Raw genomic sequence first — 23396 nt, 5'->3', positions numbered from 1 at the left:
GATTACAAAATAAAAGTCCACAAGTCAGGCATATGAGGTACCATCTGAAAGCTTACAATCTGAACTTTTCACAGAACTCCATCACTTTTTCATTTACGTTACATAAAATAACAAGACCTGAAAATCTCCTCGTCGCAAATGAGCGCCAACTTTTGGTAATGATGTAGAGATACTAAAGTGTTTCATATAGCACATAAATAGACATGTCATAAATCTAATGAAAGCTCTCAATATGAAAAAATATGCAGTCCAGTATGTAACTATTGATGATGAAATGTTATACATTCTCATAGAGCTTCTAGACAACTCCGAAGCAGAGATATTCTTCGAAACAGTGAGGAAGGTCTATGCGCTTTAAATATTGATTTTTGTCTATGGATGAGCGCATGTGTGAGTGCTCAGCTGTGTTAGAGCGCCACCTACATTTCCGATCTGTATATTGTGATGGAAGGTGATAGAGGAAAAATTATTTTACCTAGTACTTGCTGCTATCTAGTGGAATTTAAATACGAATATAATGAAATATTGCAGGGAGATAGAACAAGCAGAACCAGAATTACATACTTATGAAGTTAGGGGGAAAAATGGAAGAAAATCAAACAATATTATGTTCATCATAATATTGTAAACATATAAAATATTATTTATTAAAGGTGCAATATGTAAAATTGTTCATGTAATATTCGCCTTTTTTGCCAATGTGTGAACGGCTTGTAACACAACTTGATGAGCCCTTCCCAGACTTCCTAGGTTGCCTATTAAAGATTGTAGACTGATTTTCATGTGAAGGGAGCGGGTCGGTTTTGCCGGGAAAATCTAAAGGATGTGACATTTATGCACGCTCCCGAGAACCTCAGTGCTTCTCTTCCGCTATTCAACAGCGACAACAAACTGCAACACTAGGTAACGTTATCTTAGAGATGGAATCCAGCAAACGTCCGGCTCCCAGCAGAACACCGACTCCTACACAAACTCAGAGTAAGCCAAAAAAAAAAAAAAAAACATTTAACTACTGAATCTCGTCTGGCTAAGCGGGAACGTGATCGTGGTCGAGCGAAAACTAGAGTGAACATCAGCAGGGCATTTGATTCCTGGAGGAACCTTCGTTCGGTTTTGGGGTCAAAACCGACCCTGAATTGGCATTCTTCTTATTGGACAGGTAAGCTTACATAACTGCAAAGCATGTGAAATATAGTGCCATAAGGATTGATCTGTGTAATTTTAGCTAACTTGATCTTGCCTGCTAACGCTGACGAATTGCAAGCTACTTTGCTTCGTAACTTTCAAATAATTTCAACGATCTTCTCTTTATACTAAAAGTCAGTCAGGATCAGTTTAAGCAAATACGCTGGTTTCTTGATCGTAGTACAACATATGACTAACAAAACACAACAGTGCAACAGTAACTGTCTGGTATAGTTTGCTAGTATGCAGCTGTATGTGTGTATCAGTATGCTATGTTAGCTGATAAGTAGTTTTAGTTTAGTCTCAAAGTTTGTAGTAAAACAATCATAACTGTGTAATTTTAATTATGCTACCTCATCTGTCAGCATGATGCCGGTGGATCACGTTCAGTCTCTTTGTACCTTACATCATTGTTTTGGCCGATGCTCGCTCACTCTATGCAGTGTGTGCACAAGCGCTAGCAACATGTAGCTGGCTGCAGTTCACTTAATGGCCACCGGTGTCACTAATAACAAGGGTTTCTTAATCTTACATACTGTACCTTTAACTATTAAAATATTTTCTTAACATTTGGTGTTTTTTTCAGTAAAATGAGACCCATTTTATGCCATTAGTCCACTGTATGTGTAAATGGTGAGCTTTTAAATTTGGGTGTGAAAGACTGCAAGCAGCAATCAATAAATGCGCCAGAGTTAAAGAGGTTAACTTGGAATCATATAATAAAATAGGGATACATGATTTCCTTTAAGACTTTAAAAATGTGGAAAATATCGCACAGGGAAAATGACATGGAAAATAATATTTTAAATATTCAAATATTTCCAAATACTTAAAATACGTCTTTTTGGTCAACTTTACATTTTGTTATGCAGCGCATAACATGGCGCCCCACGTTGGGACCCCTTTGTGGTATGTTCTTTGCTCATGATCTCAAAACATCAAAAATCAAACCCACAGTAGGCAAATTTCTTGTAATCAATCAAATTAAATGTATTAGTTACAATTTATTTTCTATCAGTCAAAATGTTCTAGGTAAATACAAAATCAAAAAAGGTTTTTCAATCAAAGGCAATATCAGCAGTATTGAACAGTATATCTGACGCTAGATGCCTTGCTGACATCACCCAAAAGTGTGAAACAGAAAACCAAACTGAGCAACTTCATTTGCAGGAAATAATATTAGCACTGAGTACATGCAAACCACAACATTCAGGGCCGTATGTATGTCAGTGTGGAGTCACTCATTAACAGCACTGAGTTTAATTATGTGAATGAGATGCACCTGATGTATTCTTCCTTGTTCTCCTCTGTGACCTGGATGTTCCCGCCGTCTGGCTTCAGCTCGTGAGTCGACACCTCGCCCAAAATCTCCTTATCCACGGAGAAGAACATCTCTAGACCACACTCCTCAATGTTATTATCCCTGACAACACACACGACACAGTCACACGTGAGCTACATTCCAGATGTGTCAGTGAACAGCTCTTTTACAGCCATGAGGAACATCAGTAGGGGTTAAAATCACACCACATCATCAAGAAAAGACACTGCAACACATTCACACAGGAAGTCGTCTTTCTATGATGCCTCAAGCCACAATGCATTTTAAAAGGTATTGCTAATGCCTTATGATACAAATAGTAAAGAGTAGATTTTCATGATTATGCATTTTGTAGATGCTTTTATCGAAGACTTAATGTTTTGTTTTGTTTTCTGGGAATCAAACTCACAACCTTGGCATGCTAGAGGTGCGCATTACATTGCATATTCACTAAAGCAAACTCAAACATTTGCGTGTGCTATCAAATTGACCTGTTATATGTAAATACAACTGATTATAAGGTGTTACGTTTCATAAAAAGTATTACTGATGTCGAGGTCATAAAGAGGGAGTTACAGCTGTATTTATTCTTGCTGAACATTCATGAATACATTAACGCAGGTAAACTGACTTGATCCAGATGAGAGAGTTGTAGAACTCCGGGTCAATGGACTCCAGGTCTTTCAGAGCCAAAGGCTTGTTCAAGATGTGCTTGTAGAACGGCAAAGAGAAGCCCGTATCGATGAACTTCCCGTGAAACAAAGCCTGCAGAAATCACAAATATAGAACAAAAAGGTTTAATGTAACAGTAGTGAGTAATGGTCTACCAATATGTTTTTGTTTTTAATGGTCGATGCCGATAACGATATTTAGAGAGCAGGATGGCAGATATAAATGCCGATAAACATAATACAATTTAACAACTGCAAATCAAATGCACAAAAAAAATATCTAAACTGAAACACTTTTATTATGCAATATGTTTTCTAATTTGCATAAACTTGAAAAGAAAAATCCTTGTAAACAGATATTGTTTACTATCCATTGATAAATCTATTGTTAGATTTTAGAACTGGCACAAGGGAAAGTTAACACTTACAGTATCTTAATCGGTCAAGCGAACACGGTTATCGGCATTGCCGATAAATCGGTCTGTCACTATGCCGATTAATCGTCCGATGCCAATAAATCGCAAAATGGCCAAATATCGGGTGATTAATCGGCCTGCCCGATATATCGGCATATATCGGTCTATCACTAATCCTGAGAGCCGCTGAGCTGGCATCTGACGTTTTTGCCACTGTTATGTTCATGTTTGTGTCCAAACCTAAACGTGTTGTGTGCTTCTTATTCCAGGCTTGTTTTATGCCAAATAATCTTGTCACATGAAATACAATCTTACAATGACTAAATATGGCAAGAAAACGTTACCATGGCAATGAAGCGTCCAATGAACTTGAAGTACTTGAGGTGGTCGGGGTTGATGGAAGAGGCGGGGTTTATCTGGAGGCAGTAGTTGTCTTTTCCCGCATACTCAAACAGGCAGTACATTGGGTTCAACACCTCATGAGACAACAGAAAGAACCACTCTCTACAACAAACACAGAGGGTAAATTATTATTTTACATATATTTGAAAACAGCGGAGAAACACTTGACACTGAAGAATTATCATCTAGTATGGCTTGATCTTTGTTCTCCTGAACTGTAACTGTATATGCAATAATGTAACATGAAACCTGCCTGGCCACGCCTCCATAATCAAGCCCCTCCTCCCCAGGGAAGATGATCCAGAGTCTCCGCCGGAGATCTTGTGCGCTGAAACTCATGATCTGACAGGAGACACAAGATCAATGTCATTTCACATCATGACAGAAGTTCTTGCTGCTAAGCGTGCGTTATGTGTGATTTAGAAGACACTCACAGACTCCACAGATTAAAGCTTCTCCTAGAAGTGGTAGAAGACACTGGCTACCACCCCTGGAGTTCGCTAGTTCGCTAGTTCGAATCCCAGGGTGTGCTGAGTGACTCCAGCCAGATCTCCTAAGCAACCAAATTGGCCCGGTTGCTAGGGAGGGTAGAGTCACATGGGGTAACCTCCTCGTGATCGTTATAATGTGGTTAGTTCTCGGTGGGGCGTGTGGTGAGTTGAGCGTGGTTGCCGCGGTGGATGGCGTGAAGCCTCCACACACGCTATGTCTCCGTGGCAACGCGCTCAACAAGCCTCGCGATAAGATGCGTGGGTTGATGGTCTCAGACGCGGAGGCAACTGGGATTCGTCCTCCGCCACCCGGACTGAGGCGAATCACTACGCGACCACGAGGACTTAAAAAGCACATTGGGAATTAGGCATTCCAAATTGGGAGAAAAAGGGGGAAAATCCACCCCCCCCAAAATAAATAAATAATATGCCCGCATGAAGACGGGTGGGGGTGGTTTAAATCATGCCCAATAAAAACAGGTTTTCTTTCTCTTATTCTTTCTCATATCCAGCCTGATGTCATCAAAATCATGTTACTGCGGTGACATTTTTGCAAAATGACAGAAATCAATCGCGGCAGTAACAAAGCGAAATGTCCACTGCGTGGCACTCGAAACGAGTTAAATGTTCTTCCAGACAGATACGGTTTCTATGGTTAATGCTCTGTCGAGTTTTAAACTGAACAAAACCGACCTCCTACCCAAACTTTTAACCTAAACCTAACCGATGGTGTCATAAAAAAGCTAATGCGAGACGAAAAACATGATTCACGTCATTTTCTTTGACACTTTCGGCTCACGTGTTGACTCGTGTGCTCTTCAGGACTCGTATCCCGGTCCTTTACATCACAATTGCAACACTCTATCAGTTGAGCTACTCCGCGATTTGACCACACTCGAACAAGCTTGTAAATGTAGTTGGTTACGTAATGCAAATGTTAAAATAAGTCATGCGCTACATTCAAAGTGTTTAGATGTCATAAGATAGCACTGTGTGAGGAACAGGGCGAAAAGTAAGGGTTTATAAACGAATAATCTGCCGTTTTATTTGTGATTTGTTTGAAAGTGAGCAAAAGTCATTGTTGTTGTAGCAGCGCCTCTAGTGGTCATTTCACCAGGAAACTGCAGTGATATGTACAACGAGCAACAAATATGTACGTAGAATAACGTGAATCTAGGAGACCAGGTAGTTTATGTCATGACAGAAATAATAATTTGAAGATTACCTGCTGGAATGAATCTTCAAACAGTGTTTTGCGGGTGACCGTGATCTTGATGTGCTGCGGCATCGCTAATTGCTGGGATAAGAATGAACAATCCAAAAGTTAGAACACCTACCAACGTTTAGTGACGTTCAGCAATGACAAGCTTCAGATATTTATAAAAGTTCTGACATTTCTGCATCTATAATAACACGTAATTTATGGAAACACTTACCTGACACCAGAATCTGAAGTACTGAACTTTGGCTTTGAAGTCTCGTACATATGTGATCTGAGGGCCGTTCTCACTGAGCAGAAGAGAAGAGCGAAATAATTCATTACACAACTAGAAACTGGACCAGAGCCTGATATACAGTACATAATATCATATGAATCGGAGTCATGTGCGAGTCTGCTCTATTTTTCCATTGTTTTCCTATCTAAACACATGCAGGGTGGACGTCTTTGACTCGCTGTTTCTCCAAAGTCTTTCTTTTGATACTGGAGTAAAATATGACCTGGACATTTGTAAATCCACCCAACTGTGTACAGACCGGCTGAACTTACTTTAAATGCACTTATTCAGGCTGCAAAAGTATTCTGATAAAAGCGTTGTTTACATGTTTATTTCTAGCTGATTCTGAGCTCTTGTGACATCAACAGCACATCACTCGCATTCCTCTGACGTATACGATCATTTCGAATAAAACATTTTTTGTACATCAACACACACATTCCTGAACTGAACACAGAGCGAGGGGTGTGTGTGATTCTCTGAGCGAACACATCATGAAATATCACTCCTCTGACACACACAAATCCGGTTTTTCCTGTTATAGATCTGATGACTCAGTTTGTGTGTCCTGAAACTGCATGAACACACAAACACACTGCCCGCATGAAAGAGATTCATCTGTGTGTCTCACAGCTAAATCAAAATAACTTGCAGTATGTATCACTTTATCTCAGGAGGAAGATAAAAATTGGATGATTTTTCCATTTGCTTTTGTTGGCCGACACCGATGTTGATGATCCGTCTGTGCATCTCTAATTATAATGCATCGGTTACTGTTGATGAAACATCTGAACACAGAGATGAAAAGCCTCACTTTAAAGCAGCCTGACTGAGAAGAGTATGTCTGTTGGTGTGTGTGTGTGTGTGTGTGTGTGGTTTGCACATACAGTGAAGATTTTCCAGTCCGTGGGTCGATGTAAGTGGTGGTTCTGCGGTTGTGATCTACGAAGTAAGGGATGCCGTCAACTGTAAACCTCATCTCCCATCCCTCAGGTAGCGGCTTCTCATTCAGCAAACTACAAAGGCATAAAAACACTTTAATAAGCTGCAGTTCATGACAGAGACACTACTAATTAAAGGAATATTCCGGGTTCAATACAAGTTAAGCTCAATTGACAGCATTTGTGGCATAATGTTGATACCACAAAAACATATTTCGTCCCTCCTTTTGTTTAAAAAAAGCAAAAATCTAGGGTACAGTGAGGCACTTACAATGGAAGTGAATTTTATAAAAGCACTTACATTAATTCTTCTGGTAAATCTTGTCTATTATTTGAGCTGTAAAGTTGATTATAATACTGGAGTTTTTAACAGACGTTTTAGGGTTTACAGCGTTACGCCATCATGGCGACAATGTTGTAAAATTGGCTATACACCTGGAGTCACGAGTTCGAATCCAGGGTGTGCTGAGTGACACCAGTCAGGTCTCCTAAGCAACCAATTGGCCCGGTTGCTAGGGAGGGTATGATCACATTGGGATAACCTCCTCATGGTCGCTATAAAGTGGTGAGTTGTGCGTAGATGCCACAGAGAATAGCATGAAGCCTCCACACGCACTAGGTCTCCGCTGTAAAGCGCTCAACAAGCCACGTGATAAGATGCGCGGATTGACGGTCTCAGACGCGGAGGCAACTGAGATTCGTCCTTCGTAGTGACTCGCCACTCGTGGTGGTGAGTCACTACGCCACCACGAGGACTTAGAGCACATCGGGAATTGGGCATTCCAAATTGGGGAGAAAATCCAATAAATAAATAAATAAACAAATAAATTGGCCATAACTTTACACAGAAAAGGTTAGTAAGTGATTTTTTCACTCATAAATCATGTTAACATGCACACTGTTTACGTCTTGTGGCTATACTTTTGAAACAGTATTTTAGCATTTACAGATTGGCCCCCATACACTTATATTGTAAATGCCTCACTGGAAGCCACATTTTTGAAAATATTTTTTTGTGGTAATTAACATTATGCCACAAATGCTTTCGATTGAGCTTAACTTGTACTGAACCCGGAATATTCCTTTAACATTGGCCTTGGTTAGACCTGAGTTCATTTATCAATACTTAATGCACCCTTAATATCAAATATGAATAAAATATTCTGGCTTTAAAATCTGACTGGATGAGCCACGTTGAAAGCCGTAGTATATTATATTAATATATCTAGAGTTGAGTTTATTTATGAGTGTTAAATCTAACACATTTCAACCTTTTCTTTTTATTACATGAAGTTCACATTTAGTTTTGGTACTTTTCAAATGCCTTTTATGTACGATTTGACTGTTTTATCTTTGTCCCAGACCCAGACTTTCAATATCAAACTATGAAAATCTGTTAAAAAAAAATACAAATTATTACATGTTTAAAACTACGATAATCTAAACAAAGAGTGAAATAAACAAACCATTTCATTCTTTATTGTGTGAAAATTATTTCTATACATTTTTCAAAAATTACGACTGTCCCACAGTTGTGGCGTCATTTCCGCCACACCAATTTTGTCCCCTAAGAAAGTTTTTTTAACCAAGCCGACAAAGGTGTTAGTTAAGAGCATGCTTGAAATGAAAAATAAATTATATATATATATATATAATATGCAAAGTGATGTTTGAAGAAAAATCAAGGAAAATATTACTTGTGCACAGAAATTTCTTTTTTATCAATCAAGCTTTAATTTGACCAAATTATGCAAAAAAGGTGAAAATATAATTTAATTGTATTAAGGATACATAAATGTTAGCTATGAAATTAGCCTTAAAAAATAAAATAAAAATAAAAATAAAAAATAAATAAATAAATAAAAAGTAGGAAGTTTTATTTAAAAAATATATATATTTATTAAAGACAATACAGAATTTGAGATGTGCTGAAAATGACGCTGTGGTGGGAATTTATTATTTTTTTTATTTAAAAAAATTGAAATTAAAAAAAAATCTCCTGTGATGCATGTTCATACACTGTTGGACATTGTACTAGAAAATTTTTAAAATATTATTGTGTGTGTGAAAAATGCAGAATTTTAGTTTCTAGAAGTCAACAGTGCTTAAAATATATAATATAATATAGAATATTCTTATATTAAGAAATGTCATTATTGTTGCATTTACAATACTGCCTTTGCTTTTCACACAAATGAAAAATACGATGAGATCTGACCCTTGAGTGCGTGGATCCTCCCACTGTGTTGTTCTGGTCGGGTGATGAACAAAGTAAACTCTGCCATTAGAGTCCGTTCTTTTCTCTGAAATATCAGGGGGAAATTTGGAAATATTGGAGTCAAGTTAATACTTTAGTTAGCTTTTCCTCAAATCATTCTGTTTATATTCACCCATTATTTTACACTGAACAAGGAGTCTCATATGTTAAATCGGGACACTGAAGGATGTAGTGGGTACTGATAATAAGGTTACCAGAACAATTAAACACCGCTGCTAGTCCAGCATGCTACAGAAAAGCCTCAGCTCAGTATTCACAATCTGCGTTACTGCAGTTTCTCTTGGCAATGAAAAGAAAATCTGTTTCTCTCTCTCACCCCATCCATGTGGCAGAGGTCCCAGGGGGTCAAATTCCTTATTCTGAGGGGCTGCAGTCTGGTCCTGCACTTACAGAATAAAAAATAAAGTTTGGCAAATTGGTCACATTGTATTGAAATGTTTGTGAAAGTGCATAAATTGTCAATATAGCTTTTTGTAGCTATTTCAAATTTTTGGTTACTACGACTTTTATTTATTTTTAGTCTTTTGTGTTTAGCCTTTTAGAGGAAAAGCCTAACTAGGGATCTGAGTAGCAAATTAGCATGTGCTATAATATCGGTTTATAATGCATATTTTTTCCGTTTGTTTCTTGCTGAAATCATGTTTTTGTATTGTCCATAGACAAATAAAAAAAAAATAATGTACATGTTTGCAGACATAAATTAGCATTCACGCCACTTTTAACATCCTTAAAATGACTCATCTGCAAGTAAAACAATATTCAACAATGAAGGACGGGACTTGATTGGACCATGAAAATTAGAAATGTCATTTTTTGGGTGAACTATACTTTAATTTTAAAGCCAAATTTGCCATTTATTTACGTTTGCGTAAAACTTTTCAAACCCTGAGTCTTCCTCATACATTAAGTTTGTCAGTGTGTTAGAGAATCATTCACCCCAAAAATATATCTTTGGTTGAACTGCTGCATGGCTCCCTGCAGTTGATTGCGCTGGTGTTGCCACTGCTCGAAGTTCCGCACCGTCTCCATCGTGGGGCGCTGCCACGTGGTCGTTCTTGTGATGTGATCCACAAAATACACACGGCCCAACGGGTCCACACGCCGCTCCCAGCTATGACAGAGAGCACAATCAATTAGATGCCAAATTGCAACTTTTTCCAACCACATACCTACATACACACACACACACACATATATATATATATACACACACACACACACACACACACACATATATACACAAACACACACACACACACACACTACCAGTCAAAACTTCGAAACACTTGACTGAAATGTTTCTCATGATCTTAAAAATCTTTTGATCTGAAGGTGTATGCTTAAATGTTTGAAATTAGTTTTAGACAAAAATATAATTGTGCCAGCATATTAATTTATTTAATTATAAAACTGAAATTTAATTTTAAAAAAAATGGCATTTTTGAAATTGATGACTTGAACCAAATAATAAAGAAAAGCAGCCAATAAGTGCCCAACATAGATGGGAACTCCTTCAATACTGTTTAAAAAGCATCCCAGGGTGATACCTCAAGAAGTTGGTTGAGAAAATGTCAAGAGTACATGTCTGCAAATTCTAGGCAAAGGGTGACTACTTTGAAGATGCTAAAATATAACACAGTTTTGATTTATTTTGGATTTTGTTTAGTCACAACATAATTCCCATAGTTCCATTTATGTTATTCCATAGTTTTGATGACTCTACTATTATTCTAAAATGTGAAGAAAAACATTATAATAAAGAATGAGTAAGTGTCTCAAAACTTTTGAACGGTAGTGTGTGTGTGTGTATATATATATATAAGTACAGTGCAAAAGTCTTAGGCACATAAGATGTTTCACAAAAGCATTTGTCTTATGATGGTTATTTATATCTTCAGCTTTAGTGTGTCAATAGGAAATATAAATGTTAGACTCCCAAACATTACATTTGCAAATAGAAAAGATTAGAATAGAAGAACAGGGAGCCCTGCAACAGATGTCATGGCCCCCACAAACATCGTGTCAGTCTGAGATTACATAAAGAGACAGAAGCAATTGAGACAGCCTAACTAGATAGAAGAACTGTGGTGAATTCTCCAAGAAGCTTGAACATCCTATCTGCCAACAACCAAGAAAAACTGTGTCCAGGTGTACCTAGGAGAATTGGTGCTGTTTTAAAGGCAAAGGTGGTCACACTGAATATTGATTTAGCTTTTTTTAAGATTACTGAAATTTGTATGATGTCAATTGATATATTAAACTTATTTATGGCATTATTTTTGAAGACATCCTCACTATGCAACTTTTTTCACAAGTGCCTAAAACTTTTGCACAGTACTATAAGTATATATATATATATATATATATACAGTTGAAGTCAGAAGTTTACATACACTTAAGCTGAAGTCATTAAAACTCATTTTTTAACTACTCCACAGATTTCATATTAGCAAACTCTAGTTTTGGCAAGTTGTTTAGGACATCTACTTTGAGCATGACATGAGTAATTTTTCCAACAATTGTTTACAGACAGATTGTTTCACTTTTAATTGTCTATATTACAATTCCAGTGGGTCAGAAGTTTACATACACTAAGTTCACTGTGCCTTTAAGCAGCTTGGAAAATTCCAGAAAATTAGATTAGATTCAACTTTATTGTCATTGTGCAGAGTACAGGTACAGAGCCAATGAAATGCAGTTAGCATCTAACCAGAAGTGCAAATAGCAATATGTGTGTGTATATATATATATATATAAATAAAATAACTAGGTAAATAATAACTAATTTGCAAAAACTGGAGAGACGCTGAGCCTCGCGTTGTGCATGCGCCACCATCTTGATGTCAAGCCTTTAGACAATTAGCCAGTTAGCTTCTGATAGGAGATGTAGTGAATAGGAGGTGTACCTGTGGATGTGTTTTAAGGCCTACCTTCAAACTCAGTGCCTCTTTGCTTGACATCATGGGAAAATCAAAAGAAATCAGACAAGACCTCAGAAAAAAACTTTCTGGACCTCCACAAGTCTGGTTCATCCTTGGGAGTAATTTCCAAATGCCTGAATGTACCACGTTCATCTGTACAAACAATAGTACGCAAGTATAAACACCATGGGACCACACAGCCATCATACCGCTCAGGAAGGAGATGCATTCTGTCTACTAGAGATGAACGTAGTTTGGTGCGAAAAGTGCAAATCAATCCCAGAACAACAGCAAAGGATCTTGTGAAGATGCTAGAGGAAACAGGTAAACAAGTATCTATATCCACAGTAAAACGAGTCTTATGTCGACATAACCTGAAAGGCTGCTCAGCAAGGAAGAAGCCACTGCTCCAAAACAGCCATAAAAAAGCCAGACTACAGTTTGCAAGTGCACATGGGGACAAAGATCTTACTTTTTGGAGAAATATCCTCTGGTCTAATGAAACAAAAATTGAACTGTTTGGCCATAATGATCATCATTATGTTTGGAGGAAAAAGGGTGAGGCTTGCAAGCTGAAGAACACCATCCCAACCGTGAAGCATGGGGGTGGCAGCATCATGTTGTGGGGGTGCTTTGCTGCAGGAGGGACTGGTGCACTTCACAAAATAGATGGCATCATGAGGAAGGAAATTTATGTGGATATATTGAAGCAACATCTCAAGACATCAGCCTTGAAGTTAATTGGGTCTTCCAAATGGACAATGACCCCAAGCATACCTCCAAAGTTGTGGCAAAATGGCTTAAGGACAACAAAGTCAAGCTACTGGAGTGGCCATCACAAAGCCCTGACCTCAGTCTGACAGAAAATTTGTGGGCAGAACTGAAAAAGCATGTGTAAGCAAGGAGGCCTACAAACCTGACTCAGTTACACCAGTTCTGTCTGGAGGAATGGGCCAAAATTCCAGCAACTTATTGTGAGAAGCTTGTGGAAGGCTACCCAAAACATCTGACCCAAGTTAAACAATTTAAAGGCAATGCTACCAAATACTAACAAAGTGTATGTAAACTTCTGACCCACTGGGAATGTGATGAAAGAAATAAAAGCTGAAATAAATAATTCTCTCTACTATTATTCTGACATTTCACATTCTTAAAATAAAGTAGTGATCCTAACTGAGCTAAGACAGGGAATGTTTTCTAGGATTAAATGTCAGGAATTGTGAAAAACTGAGTTTAAATGTATTTGGCTAAGATGTATGTAAACTTCTGAGCTCAACTGTATTTATATATGTGGTATTATGGAATAATATAACAAATATTAGACTCTTTTAATTAACCAATGTTTAATCAGCCAAAAATAAATAAATAAATAAATAAAATCACTGAAAACATTTAAAAACAAGTTTGAATATCTGTTCTTTTCATTCAAATTGCACTATACATTTGCTCAAGAAATCAACCCAAATAAGGCAAAATTGGGATTTCAGCAACAATCCAACACATGAGATCTCAGATTAAAAGAGTTCCTCATCCTGAACTGTTGGGCTTACTGTGTAACAGTTTTAACATGTTAAACACACGTAAAGTATGCAAAACACATTCTTTTAGGGGGTGTGTCCAGTATTTCAGTGAGACAGGAAGTATTCTCACCCCGCTGGTAACGGCTCAGGTCTCTCCCATGTTGTTCTCTTCCCCACATGATCAACAAAATACAAACGACCGTTCTGATCCACACGCTGCTCCCAACTACAAACACACACATACACACAGATACGACAATTAACGGTCAACCGATATGGACTTCAGTGGCCGATACCAATATCTAAAGAGCAGAGTGACTGATATGATGCAGATATATGATATGTAATGTAGTTTAATGACAGCAAATGTACACAAAATACTGAAAACTAATGATTTAATAAACACTTATTTTTCGCAATATGTACTCAAAATATACTTGTATATTTTCAGACCTTATACAACATGCATTTTCTGATGACAAGGCTGTTGGTTGATTTGGGAGGTGACACAAGGAGAAACTACCACTGCTGTTAATTGACAAAGCAAACACAGTTATCATACAGATAATCTCAAAATTGACAAATATCGGGGGATTCATTGCCCAGGGCAATATCCAGTATCCATCTATCTCAAACTACAATTAACTACGAACTACAATCAACAGTATTTTCTTAGATTAAAACATTTTTTTTAACTATCGGTATCGGTCTGATTAGGCCGATATAATCAATTTCACATTAAAATGTTTGATGACTGATTTTATTTGAAGCACAAAATTTCACCAAGTGTGAAATGTATTTTTGTGTAAAAGACAGGCTAAATAGTATAGATTTATAATATCGGCCATAATATCTGTTATCGAACATAAAAATAATTAGCAACTATTGAAATCGGCCAAAACAATTGATATGTGTATTACCACTAATGAACTATTTTGCAAATTACATTTTTGCACCCTTGAAGGGCACTCTGGAAAGGTGACGCATCTCGAAGGGTCGTTCCGAACAAAAGTACGAAAAAAAAATTTTTCCACAAGACTTTTAGTGAAAGGTACATACATACAGTAATGCCATGCTCCCTTCAGAGTGCCCACTTCAAGGGCTCTGTCCTACAGAGTAGGGCATATGATCACTTCCACCTCAGTTTTGCTAAGCAACATAACGTATATGAGATTTTCATGATTGTCGTACCCTGGCGGCAGTGGTCCAGTGTTAACCATACTGGGAATCCTGTTGGGGGCGGGGACTACGCCAAGGGCCATCCTACTGGGTTGCTCCTGCGTGGGGGCGGGGCAAGAGTCTGAAGCTCCACCCCCAGAAGGGTTTCGAACTGGAGTGTCAGAATGTGACGAATCGCTGCCATCAGGAAATGAGCCAGTAGAGGAAGCTACAAAGGAAAAATATTTAAATCTGAGTAGCATTCAATTATTTCACCATTTTTGCAATGTATCCTTCACAAAACAATGAGAAAACTATATATTTCACAATAGTACTCGACCCAAATGGGCTTTTCAATAACGATACAGACAATTAGAGTGTAGGGTGGCCAGTTACCTATATTATGCCGATATATCTACAACAATATATATGATTTAATAAAATCAAAATGCGCAAATCAATAAGATGTACAGTGGCAAGAAAAAGTATGTGAACCCTTTAGAATTCGCTGGTTTTTATGCATTAATTGGTCATAAATAGGGCCGCAAATAACGATTACTTTGATAATCGATTATTCTAATGATTATTAGAACGATTATTCGACTATTCGGCGATTATTGCAGCGATTAATCGTTAGCTTTTAACCGAATATTCAGCCTGTGCCCCGACTTAAAAGGTTGTATTAAACGTGCTTACTAACATTAAAGAGGACAAAATCATCTTTTAAAAATACCTCTAAATGACATTCACTGAAATAAAGAAAAACAAAACTTTTTATTAAGTTTAATTCAGTAAAGAATTCACTGCAAAAAATCCTATTGTTATCAAGTGTTTTTGTCTTGTTTTCCATTTAAAATGGTCTAAAAATCCTTAAAACAAGATACATTTACTTGAGAAGCAACATATAAGATATTTAGACTTGCTTTAAGAGAATGTATCTTAAATATAAGTGTATTTTTTCACTTGTTTATACTTCTGCGAGTGCAGTAAAGACAAAATATACTTCTATTCAAGATCTATTCTCTAATATCAAGTCTAAATATCTTATATGCTGCTTCTCAGATGAATGCATCTTTTTTTAAAGGATTTTTAGATATTTTAAAATATTTGTATTTTTAATATTATATTCAACATTCTCAGATAACGAGTTTTCTTCTGCAGTATAGCTGCTAAAGTAAATGTACGTTGTTTTAAAGGAGTTTTAGATATTTATATTGGAAAACAAGCCAAAACAAAACCAAATCATAATGGGGCGAAGACTTCCCTCTCTCAGCTTTCTGTTCACTTCAATTCATCTTTAACTCACAAAAAAACAAACTCTCTCTTATTAATAAAGCTGCGTATTGCCAATTGTCTTCATGATAAGAAATGCACAGTGACACATATATTATGATTCAATAAGTCACGAGTCATCACGTTATAATCTAGCTGCATTAAGTGTGTGCGCTCGAGGGACAAGCGTCCCCGCGACAGAGTGTGCATCAGCCGGTGCAGTTTCAATCTCTCCCCCAAAGATCGGGACACTTCACGCAGCTCATAGAAGAGGTGCTGACCGCACAGAGAAATGACAGTTTCAGAGTTTGTAGTTATTTACATGACCTGCGTCTGTATGATTTGAACTTTAATAAAGCTATAACACATTAAATATAACTATTAAAGATGTAACGCCGGGGTGTTTCCTTTTAAAGAGCTCCGGCAACGAGAGTGCTTCTGTATTGACTTATTTTGTATTTTTGTATAATTCCCTCATTCTTTGCGATCTTCGTCACCTGAATCTGTGAAAGTTTAGAGTGCATCTGTGATCTGTGTAATTCTTCCTCTCCTCAGTCAGTCGTGAACTGCAGTGCTGCTCTCACACGTCATCATTAGAGTTTAATGTGATCTCATGTTACGTTAAATGAGATCAAACGACTATTCGGCAATGCAAAGTTCTGTCAACAATTATTTATTCAAACGTTGTCGATAACGTAGACTAATCGTTTCAGCCCTAGCCATAAAATATGATCTCACCTTCAAAGTCACAAGTATAGACAAACAAAATATGCTTAAGCTAACAACACACAAACTATTATAATCTTTCATGTCTTTATTGAACACATCCCATTAATAATTCACAGTGCTATGAAAAAGTAAGTGAACTCTTGGATTTAATAACTGGTCGATTCTACTTTGGCAGCAATAACCTCAACCAAGAGTTTCCAGAAGCTGTGGATTAGACCTGCACAACGTTCAGAAGGAATTTTGGACCATTCTTCCTTACAGAACTGTTTCAGCTCAGCCATATTCTTAGGATGTCTGGTGTGAACGGCTCTCTTGAGGTCATTCCACAGCATCTATATTGGGTTAAGGTCTGGGCTCTGACTGGGCCACTCCAAAAGTTGGATTTTCTTTTTTTGAAGCCATTCTGTAGTGGATTTACTTCGATGTTTAGGGTCATTGTCCTGATGCATCACCCAACTTCTACTGAACTTCAGCTGGAGCACAGCAACCCTGACATTATCCTGTAGGATATCTTGATAAACTTGGGAATTAATTTTTCCCTCGATAATGGCAAGCGGTCCAGGCCCCGAAGCAGCAAAGCAGCCCCAAATCATGATGCTCCCTCCACTGTACTCCACCGTTGGGATGATGTTTTCATGTTGGTATACGGTGCCCTTTTTACGTCATACGTAGTGCTGCGTGTTCTTCCCAAACAATTCAACCTTAGTTTCATCAGTCCACAAAACATTTTCCCAATAGCGTTGTGGAGTGTCAAGGTGGTCTTTGGCAAACTTCAGGCGCACATCAATGTTTTTGTTGGAAAGCAGCAGCTTCCTTCGTGGTGTCCTGCCATGGACACCATGCCTGTTTAATGTTTTCCATATAGTAGACTCATGAACAGAGATGTTAACCAGTTCCAATGATTCCTTCAAGTATTTATCTGTCACTCTATGGTTCTTTTTTTACTTCATTGAGCATTCTGTGGTGTGCTCTTTGAGTCATCTTGGCTGGACGGCCACTTCTAGGGAGAGTACCCGCAGTACTAAATCATCTCCATTTATAGACCATTTGTCTAACTGTGGACAGATGAATATCTCATCTCTTTGAGATAACTTTGTAACCCTTTCCAGCTTTATGCAAAGCAACAATTCTGAATAGTAATTCTTCTGAGATCTCTTTTTTGTGAGGCGTGGTCCACGTCAGCAGATGCTTCTTGTGAATAGAAAACTCAAACATTTGAGTGTTTTTCATAAGTCAAAGTAGCTCTAACCCACACCTCCAATCTTGTTTCATTAATTGGTTGCCAGGTTTGCCAACTCGTGACTCTAATTAGCTTTCGTTGAAGTCATTAGCCTAGGGGGTTCACATACTTTTTCCAACCTACACTGTGAATGTTTTATGTATTCAATATGTACAAGAACAATACAATTATTTGTGTGTTATGATTTAAAACAGATTGTGTTTGTTCATTATTGTAACTTGGATGAAGATCAAACAAGATTTCAAGACAAATTTATATATAAATGCAGGTAATTCCAATGGGTTCACAGACATGCCACTGTATAAAAATTTATTGTCCTTTAAATTTACTAAAAAATATTTTAAACCGAAACCGATAATGGCAAAATATCAGCCAAGTATAAAACAACATGGTGTATAAATAGAGATGTCTCACCTGGTGAAGAGGTGGGTCTACGCGGGGTTGGCGGGGGAGGTCGTGAGGGTCGTGCGGGTCTCTGGGGTCGTGATCCTCTGGTTGCCCCCGAGGGAGAGTCCATTCCATTCACACGTCCGTTAGGGGTCGACGATCGTTCCTGACTGTCTGTCACTGCGGGCGACGGATCTCTGCTACTCCAAAAAGAGAGAGATAAATACTCTGGTACACACCATTTACTAGTGACAATGTTATGTGATATGACTCAAATAATCACAGGTTCATTTTATAAAGGGATTCCCACCCTTTTTGTCCAATTAATTCCCATCACTTTTCCAGTTGTTTGTGATTATTGGATAAGGGATTTTAACAATTATTTTATTGCACTCAAAATAAGCCATTTCTTACTGAGCATAACTAAAAATAAGGTTTATATACATTTCTATAAATCACTTTATAGACTTTTTTTTTTCTCCCCTTTTCTCCCCAGTTTGGAATGCCCAATTCCCAATGCGCTCGAAGTCCTCGCGGTGGCGGAGGACGAATCTCTGTTGCCTAATTCTTGATATCAGCAACTGAATTACTACCAGTGAAAATGGTCATTTTATTTACTTTAATAATTGGCTGCACTAGTCAAAACGTTAATTCTAAAAGTGACGTCATTACTTATAATATGGAATATAAACTATTAAAAAACATAATTTTCGATAGATGTAACTCCATTTTCACTAGTAAATTAAATATGACAATTTGTTTGACAATGAATTTTGAAAACCCTAGAAGAGACAATTAATCATCATAATCGCAATTATCTGTTTGACAATTAATCGTCAGCCAAATTTCATAATCGTGACAGCCCTAATGACATAATTTATAACAATACTGACAAATAGAGTGTAGGGTGGCAATTTACCTACATTAGGCCGATATACACCGATCAGCCACAACATTAAAACCACCTGCCTAATATTGTGTAGCTCCCCCTCGTGCCGCCAAAACAGCACCAACCCGCATCTCAGAATATCACTGATATACTTCTCACCACAATTGTACAGAGTGGTTATCTGAGTTACCGTAGACTTTGTCAGTTCAAACCAGTCTGATCATTCTCTGTTGACCTCTCTCATCAACAAGGCATTTCCGTCCACAAAACTGCCGCTCACTGAATGTTTTTTGTTTTTGGCACCATGCTGAGTAAATTCTAGAGACTGTTGTGCATGAAAATCCCAAGAGATCAGCAGTTACAGAAATACACAAACCAGCCCATCTGGCACCAACAGTCATGCCACGGTCCAAATCACTGAGATCACATTTTTCCCCATTCTGATGGTTGATGTGAACATTAACTGAAGCTCCTGACCCGTATCTGCATGATTTTATGCACTGCACTGCTGCCACACGATTGGCTGATTAGATAATCGCATGGCATGATTGTTGGTTCCAGATGGGCTGGTTAGAATATTTCTGTAACTGCTGATCTCCTGGGATTTTCACACAAAACAGTTTCTAGAATTTACTCAGAATGGTGCCAAAATCAAAAAACATCCGGTGAGCAGCAGTTCTGTGGACGGAAATGTCTTGTTCATTTGCAATCAAATTTAATAAATCTTTTTTTTTTCTTTTTTTAAACAAAGCTAAAGAAACATAATGCACTCTTCATTTTCTTAATTTCAGTTTCTTCATTTTAACCTTCATTTCCAACAGCTATTTCAAATTACCTCCTGCTCAAATCTTCATAATGTTCAGACTCCCCATTTAAAGTACCTGGGGGAAAAAAGAGAGTAACGTTATTTAATTAATTTGGGGGTCATTTTAGTGGAACCTTACAATGTTGTATTTTTCTTAAAATATATACTCTTAATTCTTCACAGGCAATGCCTATTTAACTTTTTAAAACGTGCATATTTTGCCACTTCCGTGTGTGTGTGTTTATGTGGGTGTGTGTGTTTGTATTTGTGTAAGAGAGAGAGAGAGAGAAATAGAAACAGAAATAGATCAAACTCAAAGGTCTCACTTTGGTTGTTGGCCTCCGCAGTGAGGAACGTCTCTCGATCAACCTGCAGACCGTCCAAACACACGGACAGATCGCCAACACTATCAGATGGATCTCCGTCTGCGCACAACTGCAGCGTCTGCACCACCTCACAGACTGAAAGACAAATAAAAGACTTGTTAAAGAGACAAAACAGAAGCATTTTAAAAGGAAACTGGCACTAAACAAACAATCAATTCAGAAACAGAGATCAAAACTACACTCAAAAACAATCATTACATCTGCTGGAAATGCAGAATAAAAATTCTTAAATATAAATATTACTTATGTGAAATGTATGTGCAGGTTTGATATTCTTTGGCTCTCAAGGTATCAACATATAATCATGTGCAGGTAATGAGTTATAAATATCTAAAATACAATTTTCACTAGTTAAAATGCTAATATGTGATTTTAGTAACTAGGTTTGTAATAGTAAAACTTTAATTCTTTACTAAAATTGACGTCATGACTCTAGAAAATACCCATTCTTGAGATCCAAAATGGAATTACAACTAGTAAAAAACATAATTACTGATATCAGCATTTTCACTAGTAAAATTTCACAATGGCCTGTCATTCAATCCTATTAAAAACACAATTACAGATATCTATAATTAATTTCTTACCAGTTAAAATTCCATTTTTTTCACATCAGCAAAGTACTACTAATATGGCAAGCTCTTTTAACATTTAATCACATGCAGGATATGAATTACAGATATCTGCAATTCTATTTTTACTAGTTACAATTGTAATTCTTGATATCAGTGATGGAATTACTACTAGTGAAAAAGATCATTTAATTTTTTCATAATTAGTGTTGCACTAGTAAAAACGTTGATTCTAAAAACGGCATAATTACCTATAATATGGAATATAAACTATTGAAAAACGTAATTTTTGATAGATATAACTGCATTTTCACAAATCTCACAATGATTTGTCATTAACTTTCAAAATGCAATTTCAGATATTTATAATTAATTTCGTAGATGGAATTTTGAATATTCATTTCAGCTATATATACTTCTTACACGTAAAAAATAATACATTTTTATATAAATAATCATATTGTTGTTACTAGTGAAAATGTCCATTCCTGATAAGGATTGAATTACATCTAGTAAAAACTCTCAATTTTGAAATCTGTGATTTGGTTTCCACTAATAGCAAAAGGATTAGTTCACCCAAAAATGAAAATTCAGTCATTGTTTACTCACCCCAGTGTTGTTATAACCCTATATGACTTTCTTTCTTTTTCTGAACACAAAGGGAGAAATTGTGAAAAAATATTTGTGCTCAGTGATGTCATACAATGGCAGTTTATGGTGACGACCTCTTCAATCTTCAAAAGGACACAAAAGTATAATACAGAAGTCTAATAAATTATTCCATGAGATTCATGATTGTTTTGAAAGCATACGGTAAGGATGATGCGAAACAAACCGAAATCTAATGTGTTATTTAATGAAAATGTTTACTGACCGTTATTCTCCTGTTCGTGTTCGGGAGTCTGCACGCGAGCTTTAGAGCTCTTTGCACGAGAGCAACAGTAGTTATGCAGCATGCAGCAAAACTCGTTTTGTTTCGCTTCAACAGGACCACCAGTGATATTAACAACAGAAAGCACAACATATATGCACACAAACCAGAGAACAGAACTTACAAACATGTCTGAAGAGTTTGTAGTGGAAGACTAGATGCATTTCAATGTCCAGTCCTCAATACAAAAGTGTGATGGAGAAGGCTGAAGGTAGCTACCAGTACCACCCCTCCCTATGCGCATACTACACAGTCTGCGTAGGGCACCAACTTCCTAGGGGGGCACCATCTTACCTGAGGGGGGCATCAGAAACTCTACCGGCTGCCCTCACTTGCACATTATACCTTATTCAAGGACCGGAAAGCAGTCGCGGAACACAGACAATAGCCTCACGCTCACACCACGCATCAAATTTTGGACCATTGCCAGTTCATAGCGGACGGGGTTACCGGGTGCAACGGCATATATAGAAAACAAGCGATCGACAGAATGTCCCATTGCTCGTCGTAGCTGCTTAGGACAAAAACTCTGATTAACATATAAAAGATCAATTATATTGCATGTCGTTTGGTGTCTGAGTAGGACACGGTGTGACTGTAGCTACCTTCAGCACCACCGCTCTGTTTGATGGAGGACTCTGAAAAATGGACATTGAAATGCATCTATTCTTCCACTACAAACACTTCAGACATGTTTGTAAGTTCTGTTCTCTGGTTTGTGTGCAGCTATGTTGTGTTTTCTGCTGTTATTATCTCTGGTGGTCCTGTTGAAGCGAAACAAAGAGCGTTTTCGCTTGAACACCCCACCTCACGCGTTCTGCTTAACTACTGTTGCTCTCGTGCAAAGAGTTGCAGACTCATGAGCGCTCACAGATCAATGGTCAGTGAAAGTTTTTAGTAAATAATACATTACATTTCGGTTTGTTTTGCACCATCCTTATCATATGCTTTCATAACAATCATGAGTCTCATGGAATCATTTATTAGACTTCTGAAATTAGACCTTTTGAAGCTTGAAGAGGTGGTCACCATAAACTGCCACTGTATGACATCACTGAGCACAAATTGTGTTAAGAAAAAGTAAGAAAGGGAGCCTGGGTAGCTCATCGAAGCGAGTATTGATGCTGACTACCAACCCTAGAGTCGTGAGTTCGGGTGAGTGACTCCAGCCAGGTCTCCTAAGCAACTAAATTGGCCCGGTTGCTAAGGAGGGTAGAGTCAACATGAGGTAATCTCCTCGTGGTCGCGATTAGTGGTTCTCGCTCTCAATGGGGTGCATGGTAATTATGCGTGGATCGCGGAGAGTAGCATGAGCCTCCACATGCTGCGAGTCTCCGCGGTGTCATGCACGATGAGCCACGTGATAAGATGCGTGGATTGACGGT

The 23396-nt window shown here is 37.7% G+C and overlaps 1 protein-coding gene across 6 annotated transcripts in view; it reads right to left on the bottom strand.

Annotated features, from left to right (window-relative positions):
- LOC127419640 (E3 ubiquitin-protein ligase Itchy-like) overlaps positions 1–23396 on the bottom strand; it is a 43612-nt gene that overhangs the window by 7739 nt on the left and 12477 nt on the right. The window contains exons 5-20 of one of the 6 annotated variants that reach the window (XM_051661202.1): positions 20449–20583; positions 20153–20198; positions 18456–18631; positions 14834–15029; positions 14096–14170; positions 13773–13868; positions 10138–10312; positions 9518–9581; positions 9142–9226; positions 6870–6998; positions 5923–5995; positions 5712–5783; positions 4245–4337; positions 3938–4093; positions 3138–3271; positions 2468–2608 (exon numbers count right to left, since the gene is read on the bottom strand). In XM_051661202.1, the coding sequence (XP_051517162.1) occupies positions 2468–2608; positions 3138–3271; positions 3938–4093; positions 4245–4337; positions 5712–5783; positions 5923–5995; positions 6870–6998; positions 9142–9226; positions 9518–9581; positions 10138–10312; positions 13773–13868; positions 14096–14170; positions 14834–15029; positions 18456–18631; positions 20153–20198; positions 20449–20583 (1846 nt within the window). Of the gene's footprint in view, positions 1–2467; positions 2609–3137; positions 3272–3937; positions 4094–4244; positions 4338–5711; positions 5784–5922; positions 5996–6869; positions 6999–9141; positions 9227–9517; positions 9582–10137; positions 10313–12331; positions 12367–13772; positions 13869–14095; positions 14171–14833; positions 15030–18455; positions 18632–20152; positions 20199–20448; positions 20584–23396 lie in introns of those variants that run through there. The other 5 variants (XM_051661203.1, XM_051661204.1, XM_051661205.1 and 2 more) reach the window with 5 other exon arrangements.

Source organism: Myxocyprinus asiaticus, chromosome 29, assembly GCF_019703515.2.
Source record: "Myxocyprinus asiaticus isolate MX2 ecotype Aquarium Trade chromosome 29, UBuf_Myxa_2, whole genome shotgun sequence".
NCBI classification, from domain to species: domain Eukaryota; kingdom Metazoa; phylum Chordata; class Actinopteri; order Cypriniformes; family Catostomidae; genus Myxocyprinus; species Myxocyprinus asiaticus.
Note: the sequence above shows the minus strand (reverse complement) of the source record. Positions and strands in the feature narration are given on the sequence as shown.